Source organism: Phacochoerus africanus, chromosome 5 (assembly GCF_016906955.1).
Source record: "Phacochoerus africanus isolate WHEZ1 chromosome 5, ROS_Pafr_v1, whole genome shotgun sequence".
NCBI lineage: Eukaryota > Metazoa > Chordata > Mammalia > Artiodactyla > Suidae > Phacochoerus > Phacochoerus africanus.
Genome location: NC_062548.1, coordinates 33,739,433 through 33,760,496, shown reverse-complemented (window position 1 = coordinate 33,760,496; position 21,064 = coordinate 33,739,433). Strand labels below are relative to the sequence as shown.

The 21,064-nt window shown below is 44.5% G+C and overlaps 1 protein-coding gene across 2 annotated transcripts in view; it reads right to left on the bottom strand.

Annotated features, from left to right (window-relative positions):
• The window catches only part of PARN (poly(A)-specific ribonuclease), a 189,568-nt gene that overhangs the window by 6,837 nt on the left and 161,667 nt on the right, over nt 1–21,064 (bottom strand). For both annotated transcript variants that reach the window (XM_047780458.1, XM_047780457.1), the window contains one exon: nt 5,519–5,712. In XM_047780458.1, coding sequence (XP_047636414.1) covers nt 5,519–5,712 — 194 coding nt within the window. The remainder of the gene's footprint in view (nt 1–5,518; nt 5,713–21,064) is intronic.

The following is a 21,064-nucleotide window of genomic DNA, read 5'->3' as shown; positions in this document are numbered from 1 at the left end:
GCCAGTCCGCTCAGCACCAGGCCACTGGAACGTTACCCGCTGGCTCAGCAAGGGCAAGGGCACTGTGGATACCACCCATGAGACACTGACTGGGGCCCATTCTTAGAGACAGTTTACTCCAGCACACACGGCAGGCAGGGCTGTTATGAAGCCTGAATGCCCCAGAGGAGAGCAGACGGCGCTGCCAATCTACGCTGATTGTAATCAATGTAAAAGGAGGGGACTGACATTGTATGTTTGCTTCCTGAAAACAGGGTAGAAACAACAAGAGTTAGGAGAAAAATGTTAACTCAGCACATAGTATGGACATAAAAAAGCTCTAAAACAGAAGAGGCATGTGGATTTTCATCACACGACTTCATCACAACAAAGTCCAGGTTGGTAGTTGTTTCTGATCTAGAACCACTGCCAGAAATACTCGGTTTATTTTTTGTTTGTTTTTTTGTTTTTTGTCTTTTTGCCTTTTTCTAGGGCTGTACCCATGGCATAGGGGTCTAATCACAGCTGTAGCCGCCGGCCTACACCACAGCCACAGCAATGCGGGATCCGAGCTGCGTCTGCGACCCACACCACAGCTCATGGCAACGCTGGATCCTTAACCCACCAAGCAAGGCCAGGGATCAAACCCAAAACCTCATGGTTCCTAGTTGGATTCATGAACCACTGTGCCATGACAGGAACTCCAAAAAGACTCGTTTTTGCAAAGAATCCTTTGCTTCCTCTAAAGCTTGGATAAAACGTCACATGCTGGAGAGCAGCATGATGGATTCGCTCTGTATCAGACGGCCCTCCCTGCAGCCCCCAGCACCAGCTGCATTTAACTTTGCATATGTGAGTCTTTGAGTCTCAGTTTCCTCTCTATAAATTAGAAATAACGAGAGCTACACCTTCCTCTGTTTTTATAATGACTAGATCTTAAGGTATGATGCTAGCTAGCATGACATCTGGTATATGACAGAAACTTGATAAACGGTAATTTCTTTTTTTTTTTCCTTTGGTCTTTTTAGGGCTGCACCCTCGGCATATGGAGGTTCCCAGGCTAGGGGTGTAATCGGAGATGTAGCTCCTGGTCTACACCAGAGCCACAGCAACGCCGGATCCTTAACCCACCAAGCAAGGCCAGGGATTGAACCCGCAACCTCATGGTTCCCAGTCGGATTCGTTAACCACTGAGCCACAACGGGAACTCTGATAAACGGTCATTTCTTCTGCAGCTTAAGACATTCTGTTAAGTCTAGGGAGTCTAGGACTTAACTTTTTGCTATCTTTGATATTAAAACTAAGAATACCAGCCCTGTTTTGTGTGGGGTTTGTCAGTTGTTACAGTACTGCTGCAGCACACCATATTCTACCCTCCTACTTTCTCCTACTTTCCCCTTGGAAAACACAAGATCCCCTACAGGTGGAATGCTGGCTTTGTTTTTTGTTTTTGTTTTTTGGGCATGCGGAGGTTCCTGGGCCAGAGATTGTACCTGCGCCACAGCTGCAACTTGAGCCTCAGCAGTGACAACGCCAGATCCTTAACCTGCTGAGTCACCAGGGAACTCCTGGAATGCTGTCTTTTAAGTTTCTCATGGCCCTACTGGCAGTGCACTGGTACCCAACGCATCCTACTGAATCATCTGAGCACCATCAAGACGCTGGCCCCAGCAGGAGAGCACTGGCTGGAGGCCTTAGAAGCCACCTCTGCAGGACAGACATCAGCACACTGTACAAGACACTCTACCTGCAGATACCCATCCAGGCCCTCTCAGCTCCTGGGACACTGCACCTGTGGGAGTTCAATAGGGACCCTCCACTGGGTGTGAACTCTGTACTCTCACTCATTATAGGACCTCCTTCGAGCAGATGAGCAATCAAAATTGGTTCACTCACCAGGCTCAGCTCCTGGAGCCTTGATCTCAATCCTGCTGATACTATTAGGACCACAAGCTGAAAACGAACCAGCCAAAGAGGATCCAGGAATGGTCCAGCCTTGTACTGTGGGAAGGTCTTATTCCATGGATGCTGCTTCAGCAGAAAGCACAATGCTCTCAAGTTGCCCCATTCGATGAAAAGTTGTCAAGATGCTCTCTTTTTATTTTTAACAGGACTGACAAAGAAGTACAAAAATCCACCTTCCCCCCGCCCCCAAGCTCAAATCTGTGGCAGTGACAGCTTTACTTAAGTCAATGGGGGGGGGGGAACCCTCTGCTAATGACGGTATGATAAATTCAAAAGCCCAAATGCTTCATAGAAAGTTTTCACTTAAAATGATGGAAGTTATAAAAGGAGCTAATCTATTAAGGCAATCTATTATTAGGTGGGGTTTTTTTTTTAAGATTTTAATTTTTCCATTATAGTTGATTTACAGTGTTCTGTCAATTTCTACTGTTATTACTAGGTGTTTTAATACCTTTGAGTATTAAAAGTATTACAATCTTGTTCCTGAGAGGGAATAGCTAAGTGGAAAAATTCGAGAGAACAAGACATGAAGAAAGCTATACAAGGGGGTAAAGCTGCCCTGCGTCCCCGCCACTCTGGGGGTGAGCTATGAGGGGAGGGCTACGCTTTAATATTTAACATTTGTGGAGCAGGTACCGCGAGGCGGCAGTAACAAGGTATCAAAGATGAAAACTAAGTGTGTTAAAGATTAAAAACTTCTCCGACACTTAAATTAGGGAAAGGAAAGGAGACAGGCAGATTCAAGGAGACAGCTAAATACACAGTTCAGACTTCAAACAAGAGTTTAAGTTTTCAGTTTAAGTTAAGCTTCAGCATAAGGTACAAAAGGCATCTGTGACATTTTTGCTGCTTCTTTGATTTCATTAATATCAATGAGATTCAGAAAACGCCCTGCAGGCAGATCGAGCCACATGTAAAAAGAGGAAGTAACTGAAACACAATGGAGTCTTGGCCTCGGCATGAATCAAGGCCAAGGGCACCAGTTCCACCCTTTGATTTGACTTTTGGTTCCACTAACTGGGGCGACTGTCACGAAGTGAGACACGGGAGAGGAGTAACTGGCTCACTGGCGCCCCTCATCCAAGGAGACAACATGCGCCACACGCTTAGGAGCAAAGGCTTTCCTGCAGGGCCCACTTGAGAGCTCCGCGACTTTGGGCAAGTCACGAAACTTTCAGGCTTCTGTTTTCTTTCTTTTTTACGGAAGTATAGTTGGTTTACAATGTTGTGTTCATTTCTGGTATGCAGCAAAGTGATTCGGTTTTATACATATGTATATATACATATATTTTTGTCTCTTTAGGGCCGCACCCATGGCATATGGAGGTTACCAGGCTAGGGGTCGAACTGGAGCTGCCGCTGCCGGCCTACACCACAGCCACAGAAACATGGGATCTGAGCCACATCTGCGACCTACACCACAGCCACAGCCACAGCCACGCCAGATCCTTAACCCACTGAGCGAGGCCAGGGATCAAACCTGTATCCTCATGGATACTACTCAGATTCGTTTCCGCTGAGCCCTGATGGGAACTCTGAATATATATATTCTTTCTCAGATTCTTTTCCATTACGGTTTATTACAAGAAATTAACTATAGCGCTCTGTACAGTAGGTCCTTGTTGCATGTATATTTTTGAATTAAGTTTTCTCCAGATGTAGGACGACTGGATCATGTGGTAGCTTTATTTTCAGTTTTTTAAGGAACCTCCATACTGTTTTCCATAGTGGCTGTACTAATTTACATTCCCACCAATAGTGCAGAAGGATTCCTTTTCTCCAAACCCTCTGCAGCGTTTCTTATTTGTAGAATTTTTAATGATGACCATTCTGACGGGTGTGAGGTGATAACTCTCTGAGGTTTTGATTTGTATTTCTCGGATAATTAGCAACATTGAACAAGTTTTCATGTATCTGTTGCCCATCTCTATGTCTTCTTTGGAAACACGTCTATTTAGGTCTTCTGCCCATTGACTGGATTTTGTTTGTTACTGAGTTGTTGAGCTATTTGTATATTCTGGAAATTAAGCCCTTGGTCACATCATTTGCAAATATTTTCTCTCAGTCTACAGGTTGTGCTTTGCTGTGCAAAAGCTTGTACGTTTGATTAGGTCCTATTTGTTTATTTTTGCTTTTATTTCTATTGCCTTGGGAGTCTAACCTAAGCAAATACTGCCAGGATTTATGTCAGAGAATGTTTTGCCTATGTTCTCAGTTTTATGGCGTCATGTTTTATATTTAAGTTTTTAAGCCGCTTTGAGATTAATTTTGTATATGGTGTGAGGCAGTGTTTGAACTTCACTGATTTACAAGCGGCTGTACAGCTTTCCCAACACCCCTGGCAGAAAAGATTATTATTATTTTTTTTTTTTTGTCTTTTTAGGGCCGCACCTGCGGCATATGGAGGTTCCTAGGCTAGGGGTCAAATGTGAGCTGCAGCTTCCAATCTAGACCATAGTCACAGCAATGCCAGGATCCAAACCGAGTCTGCTGCTTACACCACAGCTTGTGGCAATGCCAGATCCTTAACCCACATATGTGAGGCCAGGATCAGACCTGCATCCTAACAGACCTGTGTTGGGGTCTTAACCCACTGAGCCACGACAGGCCCTCCCTGAAGAGACTATCTTTTCTCAATTTTCTTAATTGTCAAAAGGACCTTGACACCTACCTCAGAGATTTAAACAGAAGCATTTCTGTCAAGCATGAAGTGCAGTGCTGGGCCCTCAGCAGGCGCCAGGTCAGCAGCAGCTGTACTGTCACCGTGACGTGCTAGCTGACCAGGGCCTTTCACAGACACTGGCGGCCCCGCAAGCCCCCTCCTCACCTGGCACTCCTGCCCTGCAGAGGGTCTGTGCACCAAGGGCTGAGGGAGCTCAGGGAGCCTCCAGAGCACCACTGGGTAATGCAGGGGACGTGGAATTTGGCTCCTCTTCTGGTTCTGCTTCTTCCTAGCTACCCAGACCAGCACGTTTCTCAGCCTCTCTGAGCCCAGACACCCCCATCGCCAAAACAGGGATGAGGCTCTGTGTCGGGGCTTTCGCGACAGAGAGAGAGAGAGGAGAGAGAGGCTGCTACTGCAGCATCTTGCACACAGTAGGCTCTCAACACGTGTCCCTTCCCCGTTTCCTTGGCTCCTTACATAATTTCGCTCATGAGAGAAATTCAGGCTGCCTTGGGGTTTTACTGGGAACAGTGAAAACTCTGCTACTGAAAATAACGTGTGTAGGAGTAGGCCTCGGTGCGAATTCATGTCCACATTTAAATTACCGAGGCGATTTTAAACACATCCCTAAAACCTCTAAACCACAGAGGAGAGAGAGACGATGACCAAAGTGGACTCCCCGTCCTTAACAAGGAGACCCCCGCCAAGCCTTGCTCCACCAAGAGCCAGGGCTTCCAAGGGATTCCGCAAACGAAATTAAAAATGATCCAAAAACCATCTGGTCCCGTGGAAGACGACATGGGCTTTGCCATCAACTGAAGCCCTGCTCTAATTTCTCCCCCAAAACGAGAGCTTCTAGAACATCAAAGAAGACACAGCTCTAGAACCTGAGTGAGAGCCAATACAAACCTGTCGGAGAAAGGTCCTTCTTCATCCTTTTTAATTTCTTGGCCTTTTTCCGTCCCTCTGAGTGGGATTCTGCACAGGGATCTGTCTGCTCAAGCTCAGTGTCAGAAAGCTCCCCCGATACTCTGGCCTCCAGGTCAGCTTCTGCTTGACAGGGACTCAGGTTTCTCTTTCTGACTGTGCTGGTGGCTGTAAGACTGCAAAGCAAAAGTGGAACAACATGAAAGGTGTTGAGAGTAATTGGAAGACCAAGCCTGTAAAAATATTTTTACACTCTTAATTCCATTAACACTTAACTAGCAGTCAAACAGCACGGGCAGCTGCCACCTGGAGATGCAAGTTAAAGACCTTACTTTGAACTGAAGTCTAAGACCTTACCCACGACAAGCTTATTCAGAAGAAGCATGCTTGTGCACGGATATAAACAACTCCAAGCTGTTCATGGCATTCGAAAGAAAAATGAAAGAAAACCCCTGGTGTCTATTTTGATGGAGCTACTCCAACGGAAGAGTAGAGCAGAACAGTAGAACAGGAGTCCCGGTCGTGGCTCGGCGGTAATAAAACTGACTAGTGTCCATGAGGTTGCAGGTTCAATCCCTGGCCTCAGTTGGTGAGTTAAGGATCTGGTGTTGCCATGAGCTGTGGCATAGGTCACAGATCTGGCAGCGCTGCTGTGGCTGTAAGCTGGCAGCTGTAGCTCCAGTTTGACCCCTAGCCTGGGAGCTTCCATATGCCGAAGGTGCAGCCCTAAAAAGACAAAAACAAAACAAAACAAACAAACAAAAAAAACCCCAAAAAAACAAAAAAACAAGAATAGGAGTGCAACCATAACAAAATCATAGCCTGGATTACATTAAATCAGAGGAGAGCGCTGTTCCCCACATGACTGCCTAATGCATACACAGCAGAAAAGAATTCTTGAGTCTGTTGGCTGTCACATTGCTTGTGCATTTGAATACACTTAAAGGGAATACCCCCACCTGCATTACTTCTCTTCCATTCCAAACAGGAGACTTGTCAAGATTATAATTAAACCTGGTTTTGTTTTTAAAGCTTGATAGGATCTGACATGTTGAATTAAATCAGAGTCTCTATCCCGGTTCTCCTTAAGAAAACACGTTCCCTGAAATAGAACTTGATAAAAACACAGACCACATGGCCTGTGTGAGTCCTGTCTCCTCTAAATGCATCTTATAAATAGATTTTTTTTTATGATAGCCCCCAAGTTATGAAAAGCATAAAGAATCCAGTCATTCCCCCGAAGGGGGGCCATTCAGGCAGAGGGGGGCAGCGAGAACGTGATCGGGCTCCTGCGTCAGCCTTCCCCAGGGCACGAACTTTGCAATGTGGTGTATAAAAACCTCGGGCTACCCAATTATTCAAGCTCCACAACACTTAACATCTGTAAGTGTAATCCCTGCACTTACATCCTCCCTGGATCTTACACTTGCTCACTCACATGAAGAAGGAGAATCAACTGCTTCTGTGGTGGTTCTTAGAGGCCACAGGAAGCAGAACACAGCTCAGAGCAGCTGGCCTCTTGAGACCTGTGGCCAGTCTGCCACTGTCCTGTTTTCACCTGGGTTACATACAACTTTCGGAAACATCTCTTTTATTGAGGGGATATAAAGAAAAAGGAAAATGCCAATGGCAGTATTGGGGGGGTTATTAAAGTTCATGCTAAAGTTTACTGTTTGAAAACTGATAATACCTTTAAAGTTTTCTTAAAAAACTAACACCATTTTTGGCTGGTTTCAGAAATTTTGGAAAATGCAGAAAGTATAAGTAAAAAACAAAACACACACATACCCTGCCATCACAAAAGAGTAAGAGGCCTAAATATTTCACTGTGCTGTAAACCCTGGAACCAGGCACCCTCTGAGATGTAAATGAACTCACTCGCATTCTAAGTACTTCGAGAAATACAAAGTCCAGAAATAGCCCCAACTGCGCACAGAAATCTAGCGGATGATAGAGGTGGTAGCTCAAACTACTGGGGCAGAGACAAACTTTTAAAAAATGGTGGAGGGGCGTTCCCATCGTGGCGCAGTGGAAACGAATGCAAGTAGGAATCATGAGGTTGTGGGTTCGATCCCTGGCCTTGCTCAGTGGGTTAAGGATCTGGCGTTGCCGTGAGCTGTGGTGTAGGTTGCAGACTCGGCTCAGATCCCGAGTTGCTGTGGCTCTGGCATAGGCGGGTGGCTACTGCTCCGATGAGACCCCCTAGCCTGGGAACCTCCATATGCCACGAGAGCGGCCCAAGAAATGGCAAAAAAAGACTTAAAAAAAAAAGCGGAGTCTTAAAAGAAAAACAAAACATAAAAAAATGAAAATAAAAAATGGTGGTGGGACAATTGGAAAAAGATAAATTAGACCCATTCCTCATCCATTAAAAAAGAATAAACACCAAATGGATGGGATATCTAAATGTGAAAAATAAAAATCCTTTGCACTGCAATAAATAACACAGGCAAAGTCAAAAGACAAATGACAAACCAGAAGGATATATTTGTACCATATATTCCAGATAAAGGACTAACATCCCTAATACACAAGTAACTCTCAAAACTGAAAGAAAAAAAAAATTCTATAGGAAAACAAGCAAAGCTATGAATAAATAGCTCATCTCTCTCTCTCACACGCACACCCTTTAAATACATGAAAAGATGTTCAACTCCATTCATGATGCAAAATAGAATGACAATGAAAGACCATTTCTCACCCACTAAATTGGCAAAAAATATCTAAAAGCTTGATGAAATATTCTGTTGGTGAGACTGGAGAAAAAGGTGCTCATACATTGCTTCTGAGACTGAAAAATGGTACAACCGCCTCTCATGGAAGGGAACGCAGCGGTATTTGAGACTACTCTGTACCCATTTACCGGACTCGCTCGCTCTTTGAGCCAGCAATCCCACTCTGGGGAATTCAGAAGATACAGCTCCAACACTGCAAAACTACCTATGTACTCATGGCAGTTTTATTTGTTATTATGATATATTACTGCCAAGCGCCTAAATGTCTAAGCACAGGAAATTGGTTGAATAAAGTAGGCTACACACAGTCCATGTAACTAAGCAGTTACAAGAAAGAATGAAGATCTCCAAGAACTGCTATGGAATGATTTCCAGCAAAAAAGGTGAGAAGGTCAAAAGAGCAGTTTATGAAGGTATTTCTAATCTTGGGTGGAATGCTGGGGAGAACTGCACACACACACACAAAAAAAAAAAAAAAGAAAGAAAGAAAAGAAAATCTTGAACTCTTCAGTAGGTTTGCTTCTATAGTTGAATGAGTGAAGCAATTCTGAAAATACTTGGATACATCAGAATGCTCAGCAAATTAGTAGGGATGTGCTGATGTAGCTGGAAGACAGAGATGCAAATATTGGACTGGGGGAAGGTAAGGGGGGAACCCTTTGGGATCAGAATGAAACCGGAGATACGGGTCTGTGTTCGTCATTTCTAAAATAAGTATGTGTATAGGTGTGCAAGTTTGTGTGTCTGCACATGTGTATGAGATGGAGGTGTGTCTATCCACGCACCGATTTCTCAGCTCTGCCCACTGAAAGGACCTACTAAAAGAAAGCAAAAAAAACCCAGTGGCCAGGAGCACCTCTAGTGTCCAGATCTGAATGTCTAACGCCAAACTCCACTGGCAAAAAAGAAAAACAAAAAAACAAACAAACAAACCCAGAGCTCCTCAAAGAAGCAGCTGATTCCAGGGCTGGGGTTTACACAATGAGCCTGGAACATCCTGTGATACCAGAAAGTAGGAAACTGCTCAAGCACTGATGGGGCATGATACAGGGACCTAGGAACCAGTTGGAAAGAGCTCCCACTGGCCAGATGAGCACCAAAATAATGAAGGGGCAATAAAATTCTGAGCCTTTAAAAAAAAGAGGAATCCATGGGTCTCCATCAATACATAAGACAGAGAGACAGAGAGGAGGGGGAACTCTTCAGGACGGCTGAATGCTGACCATGAAAGGGTAAAGGCAGGGAGAGAGACGGAGCTGGCAAACCATCCTCTGGCAACCATCACATGAAGCATGACTGATGCACAAATCATCAAGAGATGCCAAATTGGGGGAGATGTTTTGCTGAAGGGTAGGATATCTGTATGGTCTTCAAGTGTCTCTCCTGAGACTGATATTCTGAGAAGGACACAGCATGACTTATAATACAGTATGCTGATCAGGACTGGACCATCCGAATACAATCACGGAAAGACGTCAAACCCAAGGGAAAAATATCTTATTGAAAAAGACGTGGGGGGAGGGGCTGGTGTCCTTCAAAAATGTCATCGTTATAAAAAAGACCAGAGAGACATTGAAAACGGGTTGCAACACATTATCATAGACTGATCTTATACTGGAGGAGAAACAGCTATAAAGATAATATCGGCTCAAATACTAAAACGGACACGAAGAATAAATTACCGTGTTACATCAATGTGAAATCATCGAGGGTGTTAACTGCACTATATTATGAGAGAGAATATCCTTATTTAGAGTATTTAGGCATTAAGGACCATGACGTGTGTAACTTCCTCTTGGATGGTTCAGAAAGAAAAGAAGTGTGTTGGGAGGTGGGGTGTAGACAGAGAGAGGAGGGTGAAGGCCATCCAAGATGTGTGTGCACCGAGGAGGGGCAGAGAAGCTGGGAGGGGCAGGGAAGAGAGCGTGTGCACACAAAGCAGAAGAGAGCAAAATATTAACAGGGAGTTCCCGTCGTGGCGCAGTGGTTAGGGAATCCAACTAGGAACCATGAGGTTGCGGGTTCGGTCCCTGGCCTTGCTCAGTGGGTTAACGATCTGGCGTTGCCGTGAGCTGTGGTGTAGGTCACAGACGCGGCTCGGATCCCCAGTTGCTGTGGCTCTGGCGTAGGCCGGTGGCTACAGCTCTGATTGGACCCCTAGCCTGGGAACCTCCATATGCCGCCGGAGTGGCCCAAGAAATGGCAAAAAAAAAAAAAATTAACAGGAGAGATACCTGGATGAGGAACACAAAGCTGTTCTTTGTAATATTTCCGCGACTTTTTTTAAAGTTTGAAATTATTTCCAAACTAAAAGCTAAAAAAATATATATATATTACTGGGGATACTTGAGAAGCATGCTGCTTAACCAATCGGGAAACGGAAACTTCGCGGAGGAGTATCTTCTGGCCTCCGCCGGCCGTGGCACAGTCTAGGCGTGCGCTGGGTGTGCTTCCACACGGCTGATAAATACATCGCCTCCCAGCAGTACCAGGACGAAGGTGCCCTGCCCCATCAACAAGAAGTCTCGTTCGATACAACTGGGTCCCTGTCCTGCCATCCAGGCTCCCGCCCTGGGGGTGGCCGCCGGCCCTCTTCCTTCCTCAGGGCCTGAGTCCAGGCTCCTTCAGAGGCTCATCCTCTCGTTTAACCAACATTCAACCCACAACAAGAGCCCCTCCCATGGACCGAGCAGCCTCCAGTCCTGCCTGTTTTACTCTCACCATTCCGGCTCTTTCTGGCCACTATGCAGTGGACTCTCCCCACCTTAAAACAGGATCTGAACCGCTGAGGCCCTCCCCCTCCTCCTCTTCACAGCCCCCTTCCCCTTCAAAGCCCCTCCTTCGAATGTCACCCAACCTTCCCCAGAGCAGAGATGTCATCAAACATGCCTGGCTCCTAGACGTCCACGGCTCTCCACTACCAAGCTTCCTCCCACACGGCAGTCGAGGGGCAGAGACAGTACACGGTGGCCTCGCGCCCTCCCCGACACCTGCTCCTCCACGTGTCCGCCGTCCCGCCAGCGGGCTGATCCGCCCCAGGACACCCTGTCTTTCCCACTTTGACGTTGCTGTTTGTGCCAAGCCCCAACTGCATCTCCTTCTGCTCAAATACCTAACTAGCCTCTTAGGATGTGCCCCAGTTCCTCTCTTTGGTGTTCCTTTCCCAGGCCTCTTGGAATACTCTTGTCTGTCTCCAGGGGCCTTGAAGTCATCTGTCCCAGGGATTCATAAATAATCCCAAACCGGGGGCAGTGCAGATGGCCGTCAACAGGAGTGAGGACAAACTGCAGGATATAAACAAATACAGCAAAATACATTCTGTATAAAACAATAAGGAACTCCAGATAGAAATGATGTGGAGGACTTTCAAACACATTCTCAGTGAATAAAGCCTTCCCATAAGACAGTCAACATTTCCTAATTCCACGTACAAATTCCAGGAAAGCTTAAACGACAGAAAAAATTCAGAAGGGGGGTTGGTGGCGCAGGCAGGGATCAACGGGGGGGGGGGGGGGGGGGGGGACCTGAACTTTCTGGGGGGACGCTGATACTCTGTATCTGTACAGAATTAGCTTTTGTCAAAACTCAGATCTCAAAACTAGGTGGGTTTTTGACAAACATCAGGACCGAGTGGATTAATGGGAGCATTCCTTTGCAGATGATGGCCCTGTGGGCTTTGCCAGAATACATTATTTTTATTCTCACCAGAGCTGACTGTGGTACTTTTGGCCAATGAGGCCCATGAATCTGTAGTGTTCTTCTCTACAAACGTCTAAGTGTCCAAGAGTCTACCATGCATCAGGCACTGTGCAAGCACCTTGCTTCGGGGCTGGGGGAGGGGGGGTGTTCTCATTTTTATATAACTTTTAAGTTTAGAAAGCATTTTCAGAAACATTTCCCCAATTAATTTACAATATACTCCTTAGTTCTCACTCTGTAGTTTCGGCTCTCAAATAAGAATCCTTTGCTTCCTAGGAAGGGCTATTGTTTACTGGACATCCTGCCTGTGAAAGCCCTCAGATATGTGTGAAATTAATGCAGTTCATAGTTCAAAGAATTGTGTATGTATGTAATAGCCACACCAACATAAACATCTCTCAACTGCTATTCTCTAATAAAAAATAAAAGCTGTGATTATATCCCATACAGCTTAACTAGAGCAGTTTTTGATCAAAACCAGTTTTTATTACACACTGAAAACCAGATTTATGAAGTACTGCCTTTAAGTTTTTATTATTATTATTATTTTTAGGGCCACATCTGTGGCACAGGGCCAAATCGGAGCTGTGGCTGCTGGCCTACACCACAGCCACACCAGATCCAAGCCACATCTGCGACCTACACCACAGTTCTCGGCAACGCCGGATCCTTAACCCATTGAGCGAGGCCAGGGATCAAACCGGCATCCTTGTGGATACTAGTTAGGTTCGTAACCTGATGAGCCACGGTGGGAACTCCTCAGTTTTTTATTATATGTACACTTTTACAGTATGGTTGTATACGATGTGCGGTATGTACAATGGTGTGTGTGTGTGTGTGTGTGTGTGTGTGTGTGTGTGTGCAGGCACATACGGACACGCAATATGTGCATGTTGATAAGCTATCCCTCTGAGGATTTTAAAGGTCAAAAGACAAAACAAAAATCAGAAAAAACAACCCCCCAAGAGTCAGCTCGTTTTGCATGCATAATTATAATGCACAAAGTGAGCCACTTCATAATGAATATGAGTGCACATTTAAATCCACTAAAGAAGTGGTGATTCTAAAAAAAATAAAATGTTAGAGCCGACTCAGTATGTCAAAACTGAACAATAAACCTTGATGAGCATTTATCTGGGGGATGCAAATGATAAGCCAATGGTTGTAATGGCTATTAGGTCAGACGTAGAATTTTGCTTCAAGGTTCTTTGAACGATGCGGCAACTACAAATCAAATGCTGCAAGGGTGACTATCTCCATTAACGTTCTCTTCGTAGTAGAAAAAAGGTTTGCTCATGGAAAGGCCATATTTATGTGCTCCTCCAAATACTTTTTTTCTGTAAAACCACAAAAAGCTGACTGCCTCATGAAAAATGTCCCCTCTTTATTCTAAATTAGAGTATTGTTTACATGCAAGGACATACATTCCTTTTAAGTGTACGGTTGGTTCATTTTTGGAATTGTATACAATCAGGGAAGCACTGCTACAATCAAAATATAGAGGCGCGTCCCCTTCTCTGAAAAGATTCCTTGCGCCACTTTGCACTCGACTCCCTTCCCAGCACCCACTGACCTGCCTCGAGTCCCTAGGGTTTTGCCTTTCCTAATTCATACAAATGAAATCATACAGTATTTAGTCTTTCCTGTTTGACTCCTGCATGTGGCATAATACTCTATGAACCAGTCACGCAGCTGCAAGTATTGGTATTTCAGTCCTCTTATTTTCAAGTGTTATTTCATAGTATGGTTATGCTGCGACTCATTTACCAGTTGACGGACATCTGGGCTGCTTCTAATATTTTGTTGTTATAAATAATAATACTATATGAACATTCCTCGAAAGGCTTTTCTGAGTTGTTTTTTTTTTTTTAATGGTGGTAAAAGACACCATACATAAAACCTACCATCTTTACCAGTGTCGAGTGTTACCAGCGGTATTAAGTACATCATCCTTTTCCAGAACTCTCTTCAACGTGCGAAACTGAAACTCTGCACCCATTAAACATTAACGCCCCATTCATTCCCTCTTCCTCCCGGCCCCTGGCAGCTGTCATTCTACTCTCTGATTCTACGATTTCTGACCACTCCAGAAGATCCTTCACATCCATGGGACCATACAGTACCTTTCATTTTGTGACAGCCTTATTTATTTTTTATTTTTTAATTTGTTGTCTTTTTACCATTTCTTGGGCCACTCCCGCGGCATATAGAGGTTCCCAGCTAGGAGTCGAATCGGAGCCGTAGCCAACAGCCTACACCACAGCCACAGCAATGCGGGATCTGAGCCGCATCTGCGACCTATGACCTACACCACAGCTCACGGCGACGCCAGGTCCTTAACCCACTGAGCAAGGCCAGGGATCAAACCCGCAACCTCATGGTTCCCAGTCGGATTCGTTAACCACTGAGCCATGACAGGCTTATTTCACGGAGTATGATGTCAAGCAAGGTTCACCTGTGTTACAGCACGGGTCAGAATTTCCTTCCCTTTCAAGGCTGAATAATAAGTCATTGTATGTATACCACAAGCTGCTTAGCCCTTCATCTATCAATGGACACTTGGGTTGCTTCCACATTTTATCTGTACTAAAAACTGCTATGGGGAGTTCCCATCATGGTGCAGCAGCAACCATGATGGGAACCACGAGGGTTCCATCCCTGGCCTTGCTCAGTGGTTAAGGGTCCGGCATTGCCACGAGCTGTGGTGTAGGTCGCAAGTGCGGCTCAGATCCTGCGTTGCTGTGGCTGTAGTGTAAGCTGGCAACTGCAGGTCTGACTGGACCCCTAGACTGGGAACCTCCACATGCCTCGGGTGTGGCCCTAAAAAGCAAAAAAAAAAAAAAAAAAAAAAAGCTGCTATGAACAGAGGTGTGCAAGCATGTCTCCAAGGCCTGGCTTTCAATTCTCTGGGGTGTACACCAAGAGGAAGTGTTGCATCACATGGCAAACGTAGTTTTAGCTTTTCTGAGGAAACATCATACTGTTTTCCATAGCAGCTCTGCCTAATTAAATTCCCACCAAGAGTGCAGAAAACTCCAATTTCTCATATCCTCATTAACACTTATTTTCTAGTTTTTGTTTTTGACGGTAACCATCCTAATGGGTGTGAGGTGGTATCTCGCTGGGGTTTTGACGTGCATTTCCCTGATGATGAGTGACATTCAGAATCCTGTGCTTTATTGGTCATTTGTACAACTTCTTTGGAGAAATGTCTATGCAAGTTCTTTGCCCATGTTTGAATGGCTGTCTGGTTTTTGCCGCTGTGGAGTTTTAGGAGTTCTCTTCATATTCTAGACATTAATCTCTCATCAGATATATAATTTGAAAATACTTTCTCCCTTTCTGGAGATTGCCTTTTCACTTTGTTGTTAGGGTCTCTTGATGCACCAAAGCTTTTAATTTTCACAAAGTCCAATTTGTCTTTTTTTTTTAGTTGCCTCTGTCTTTGGTGTCATATCTAAGAAATCACTGCCCCTATGTTTTCCACATTGTCTTCTAAGAGTTTTATAATTTTAGCTCTTATGTTTATGTTTTTTATCCAGCTTAATTTTTTTTTTTTTTTTTTACTTTTTAGGGGCCACACCCACGGCATGTGGAAATTCACAGGCTAAGGGTTGAATCAGAGCTACAGTTGTCGGCCTACACCACAGCCACAGCAACACAGGATCTGAGCCGTGTCTGTGACGTACACCATAGCTCACAGCAACACCAGATCCCTGACCCACTGAGCAAGACCAGGGATCAAACCCACATCCTCATGGTTACTAGTCAGATTCATTTCCACTGTGCCACAAAGGGAACTCCCCAGTTTGAGTTAATTTTTGTATATGGTGTTAGTAAGGGTCCAACTTCATTCTTTTGCATGTGGTATATAGTTTATCCAACACTGTTTATTGAAGACTGTCCTTTCCTCACTGAATGGTCTTAGTACCCTTGTTAAAATTCATCTGACTATACATGTGAAAGTTTCTTTCTAGGCTCTCTATTCTATTCCATTGGCATATGTCTGTCTTTATGCCAGAACCACACTGTTTTGATTACTGTAGCTTTGTGCTAAGTTTTGATACCATAAAGTGTTAGGCCTCTAAATTTGTTCTTTTTCTAAGACTGTTCTGGCTATTAGGGATCCCTTGAAATTCCATATGAATTTTTGGCTGGATTTTTCTGTTTCTACAAAAAAAGGTTGTTAGAATTTTGAAAGAAATTACACTGAATCTATAGGTCACTTTGGCTAGCAATGACACTGTAACAGTATTAAGTCTTCAAATCCATAAACATGGAATGCCTTTTTATTTAGAACTTCTTTAATTTCTTTTGCAATATTTTCCAGGCAGTAAGAGAGAGTCATCTCTCTGTCTTCGTCTTATGAGGGCACTAATCCCATCATGAGGCCCCCCACCCTCATGACCCCATCTACTCCCCAAAGGCCCCAAATGGCATCACAATGGGAGTGAGGGCTTCAACATATAATATGGAGGTGGGATGGAAACACAATTCAATCCATAGCACTAGATCACTAAGACTTTTTTCCATCTTTTCTTCTAAAACTGTTACAGTTTTAATTCTTACGTTTAGGTCTGTGAGTCATTTCAAGTTCATTATGCATATGGTGGATATAAGAGTGGAGGTTCATTTTTTTTTGCATTTGTTTTAGAACTATTTGTTGTCAAAGCTAAACTCTGCCTACTGAATTACTAGCACTTTTGTCAGAAATGTTTAATTTTTTCCAACAGCTATTCATTTTTTCCTGACGGCTATTAAATCTTCAGGATTTGAGAACAAGAAATTGGAATCTCTGAATCATATATTCCTCTATATTTTTCACAGCACTTTACTGCAAGATTTTAAATAATAATGAATTATCCTAAACAGTGAATCACTTTTTTTTTTTTTGGCTTTTTGCTATTTCTTGGGCCGCTCCCACAGCATATGGAGGTTCCCAGGCTAGGGGTCGAATCAGAGCTGTAGCCACCGGCCTACGCCAGAGCCACAGCAATGCGGGATCTGAGCTGCTGTCTGCAACCTACACCACAGCTCATGGCAACGCTGGATCGTTAACCCAATGAGCAAGGGCAGGGACCGAACCCGCAACCTCATGGTTCCTAGTCAGATTCGTTAACCACTGTGCCACGACGGGAACTCCAACAGTGAATCACTTTTGCCTGATAGGGTTATATTTAAGTTCCACGGGTTAGTTTGATATAGTAAGATATAATAATAAATGTATGGGTCACATGATTATGAACTAATAACTGTGGCAAAATTATTATTTCAATAACATGCAAAAGTTCCTGAGCCAGAGACTGAACCTGTAACAAAGCAGTGACAGTAAGATCCTTAACCTGTTGAGCCACCAGGGAACTCTCTCAAAAGTTATTCTTCTTTTTTTTTAAAGGGCCACATCCGCTGCATATGGAAGCAGTGGCTTCCTAGGCTAGGGGTCGAATCAGAGCTATAGCTGCCGGCCTATGGCACAGGCACAGCAATGCAGGATCCGAGCCACGTCTACAACCCACACCACAGCTCACAGCAACACTGGATCCTTAACCCAATGAGAGAGACCTGGGATCGAACCCACGTCCTCATGGATCCCAGTCAGGTTCGTTAACCAATGAGCATGAAGGAAACTCCCTCAAAAGTTATCCTCAAATGAGATTTTAAAACACACCATCATTAATATTTACCACAAGACAAATAATAATGATGAGGAAGAGATTCTTTTATGTGGTGCTGATGTTGGTCAAACTGTTCTAAGCGTGTCTAAAGCGAGTACAAGGCGGGGGTTAAACTACATACTGCCTCATATACGTTCACTTCCATTCTTAGAGATAAAAACACTTTGTCTGCCTGCCTTGATTTTGATTTTGCTGTTAAAACTGATATTGCTTGTCCTAATTTAGATTTTAGATGAGCTGATTTCACATCACAGCATCCCACAATAACATTTACATTGTCTTTGCATATCTTCTGTAAAAATATTTACAAAGAACTGTAGCCTACAGCAAATATTCAAACACAGAAACAGTACTGGATTCTATTAAGATCATGTAACATTCAGATACCCTAGCAAGGTTAACAGTATGTGTCTCAAAACTGCCAATTTAAGGACTGCTTCCAAAACTTATTTCTTGGAGCAAAGTTCGAAGGATTCTTATCATTTGTACTGATGTGTGTGGATTCGTTAACATAGTCTTATTCATAAGACTGACTCACTGTTAGTAGCAGACAGGGCTGCAAATACACACGTACAACATGGCAACAGTGACAAAGAAGAATAACAGATGTGAGGGAGACCCAGTGTGCTCCTGCCCTGATTTCAGAAATGCTGACCTTGACCTGTGACACTGACTCCACTCTTGCTTTCAACTTTAGGAAGAGGATTCTTTTGAACTAATAATGCCTATGCTGATGGTTAAACTTTAATTCCCACGGATTTTTCCCCCTTTATCCTGATTTCTTGATTGATATTTCTCATGATTTGGAATAGCACACACATGTCTCTAGAAACACCAGGAAGGAATTCCTGCATGGCAACACTAGTGGAAATCAATTGACCACAAACTGGACCTCCCATTCTCTTTCCTTATCTATTTGTCCTTCGTTTAATTTTTTTTTTTTTTTTTTTGCCATGCCTGCAGCATGAGGAAGTTCCCAGGCCAGGAATCAAACCTGCACCACAGCTGTAACCAGAGCCACAGCAGTAACAACACTGATTCTTTAAGATGTGGAGCCACAAGGGAACTCCAAGTCCTGTAGCTTTTGAGATAATCTCAAAGAATTCTTTAGCTGGCTGGGAAGCTCACACTGCTGGATAAAATAATAATGACCTTTCCTTTAAATAAGTGCCAAAGTTTACAAAATTCTCGCATTTGATATCTGTCCATGGCCAACTGTCAGAGGCTGAACTTGCATGGTCATTCCCATTTTATAGCAAGAAACTTCACTGGCAGAATAAACAACACCCGCCAGGTGGTGCAGCTGGTCAGGTAGATCTGAGGGCGTCTAGAGCCACGCTCCCCACCCCATCTTCCCAGGGTCAGCTCTTATGGGGCAGGCCTCAACTGAGAAGGAACCCCTCAGAAAGGCTTGCCCTGACACCCCGAGGAGCCCAAGCAGCCCCTCAGCCTGCAGCACGCCTCTTGTGACCCTGTTCATTTTCCTCTTCCTACTCACCCCTGCTTCATACAGGGGTGGTTTCCTGACTTGTTCATCCTCTGCCCCCAGAAGGCAAATTCAGGGGGAGCAGGATCTCACCTTCCCTGCTGAGCGCAGGCATTTGCGCACCGTGTGGACAGCAGCCAAGGTTTGTTGAACCAATGACACAGGCGACTGCGCCTCCCGCCGAAGCACTAAGGCAAGCGACAGAGCAAAGTGCTCATCACGCCCTGAGTTATACGGAATATTCACACGGTTGACAGTCCAGCACACAGACAACTTCCCTGGCCCGCCTGGATAGAAACACATGCCCCGCAACACAGAGACAAGGGAGACGGAGCATCCTGCTGGGCCAACTACCTCACGCTGCAAAATGAGTGGGAAAAGTCTGAGAGGTGGGAGCTAGAAAATGCATTTGTATTGTTTTCCCAAACTCTCATGCTGAATCCACATTCCAAGAGCATGACTGTTTCTGTTTTTCAGCACGGTCTGGATGGCTCTGGGAGGATGCTGGCTAGCAGAGGCCCCATTCACAAGGCGATCCCTTGGAGGTCACTGATCAACTGTGATTCCTATTTCTAGTAAAGAAGCTGACTGCGAAAAGTAAAATTAATACGAAGGAAGGTATGTCTGAAAGATAGCTACCCAGGAGTGAAGGACAGCTCCTGTGGAATGGCGGGTGTGGACAGACTACACGAGGTGAGTACGCGCTCAGTCCTGGGAATGAAGCTTATGTGTAAATTCACTGAAACAAGAGAAACTGGTTCTGGGTTAAAAGATTCACTGGCATTCAATTAGAAATCCTTTTTTTTTTTTTTTAAATAAGAGCATGGTTTGAAATTCTTCCTACCTCACTTTTTTCTTATTGTTTACTTTATCACAGCAGTAAGAAAGTATCTTGTATCTCTGTTGTTGTTGTTGTTTTGTTTTGTTGTTTTTGCGTTTTAGGGCCATACCTGTGGCATACGGAGGTTCCCAGGCTAGGTGTGGCATCAGAGCTGCAGCTTCCAGCTTATACCACAGCCACAGCAATGCGGGATCTGAGCCTCATCTGCGACCTAGGCCACAACTCACAACAATGCATGATCCTTAACCCATGGAGCAAGGCCAGGGATCGAGCCCACGTCCTCATGGATACTAATCAGGTTTGTTTCTGCTGTGCCAAAACGGGAACTCCCTCTTCCTAACTCACTTTCATTCGACATAGAAAAGGTTAAGTGATAACAAACCTGAAAGACATTAACATAATTCCTAAATTAAGAACTTATACGCGACATATAACTAATTGAGGCTGAACTGAGAACATCTGAAGTTTTCAGAGGCTAGGATGGAATCTACTTTTACAACTAAAACTGACTTTTGGCTCTGATGAAAGGGTTTACTAATCAAACCAGTAATGCCATCAAAACAAAACGACTCCCCCTCATACCAGAAGCCCAACTATTTTAGAAAATACACTGCTTTTTAAAACATTTCCAGGAAGTTAAACATGACCAACTGAACAGGTATTTACGTGTAGAGAGTCAGAAACACCCACACGGAGGCAGTGGCAGAGGAAGGGATGTCAGCTCACACTGGAGACGCTCTGGAGACGGGAGCAGGGAGAAGAGTGGCAGAGAGCGTGGCCCAGAGGAGGAAACAAACCTAGTCATGTAAAGAGCCGGTTTTCCCCAGAGGGCCATGCCCTGGCACATGGCACACATGTAAATGCCAGCATTTTCTCTGCTCCTGCCCTGTCCCGTGATGGGCAAAAGGCCCATCCTTTTAGATATGATATTGATCTGAGTCTTCAGAGGTTGTGGTCTCAATCTTTGCAAAGCATCAGGAAAGGAGGTGAGAGAGAGAAGAGTAGAAGGAAGGGGTGAGCAGCATGAGCAGGTTGTATGTGTGGTCATGATGGCTAAGGTGAGGGTGTTCCCGAAGCCTCCCTGTTGGGGGG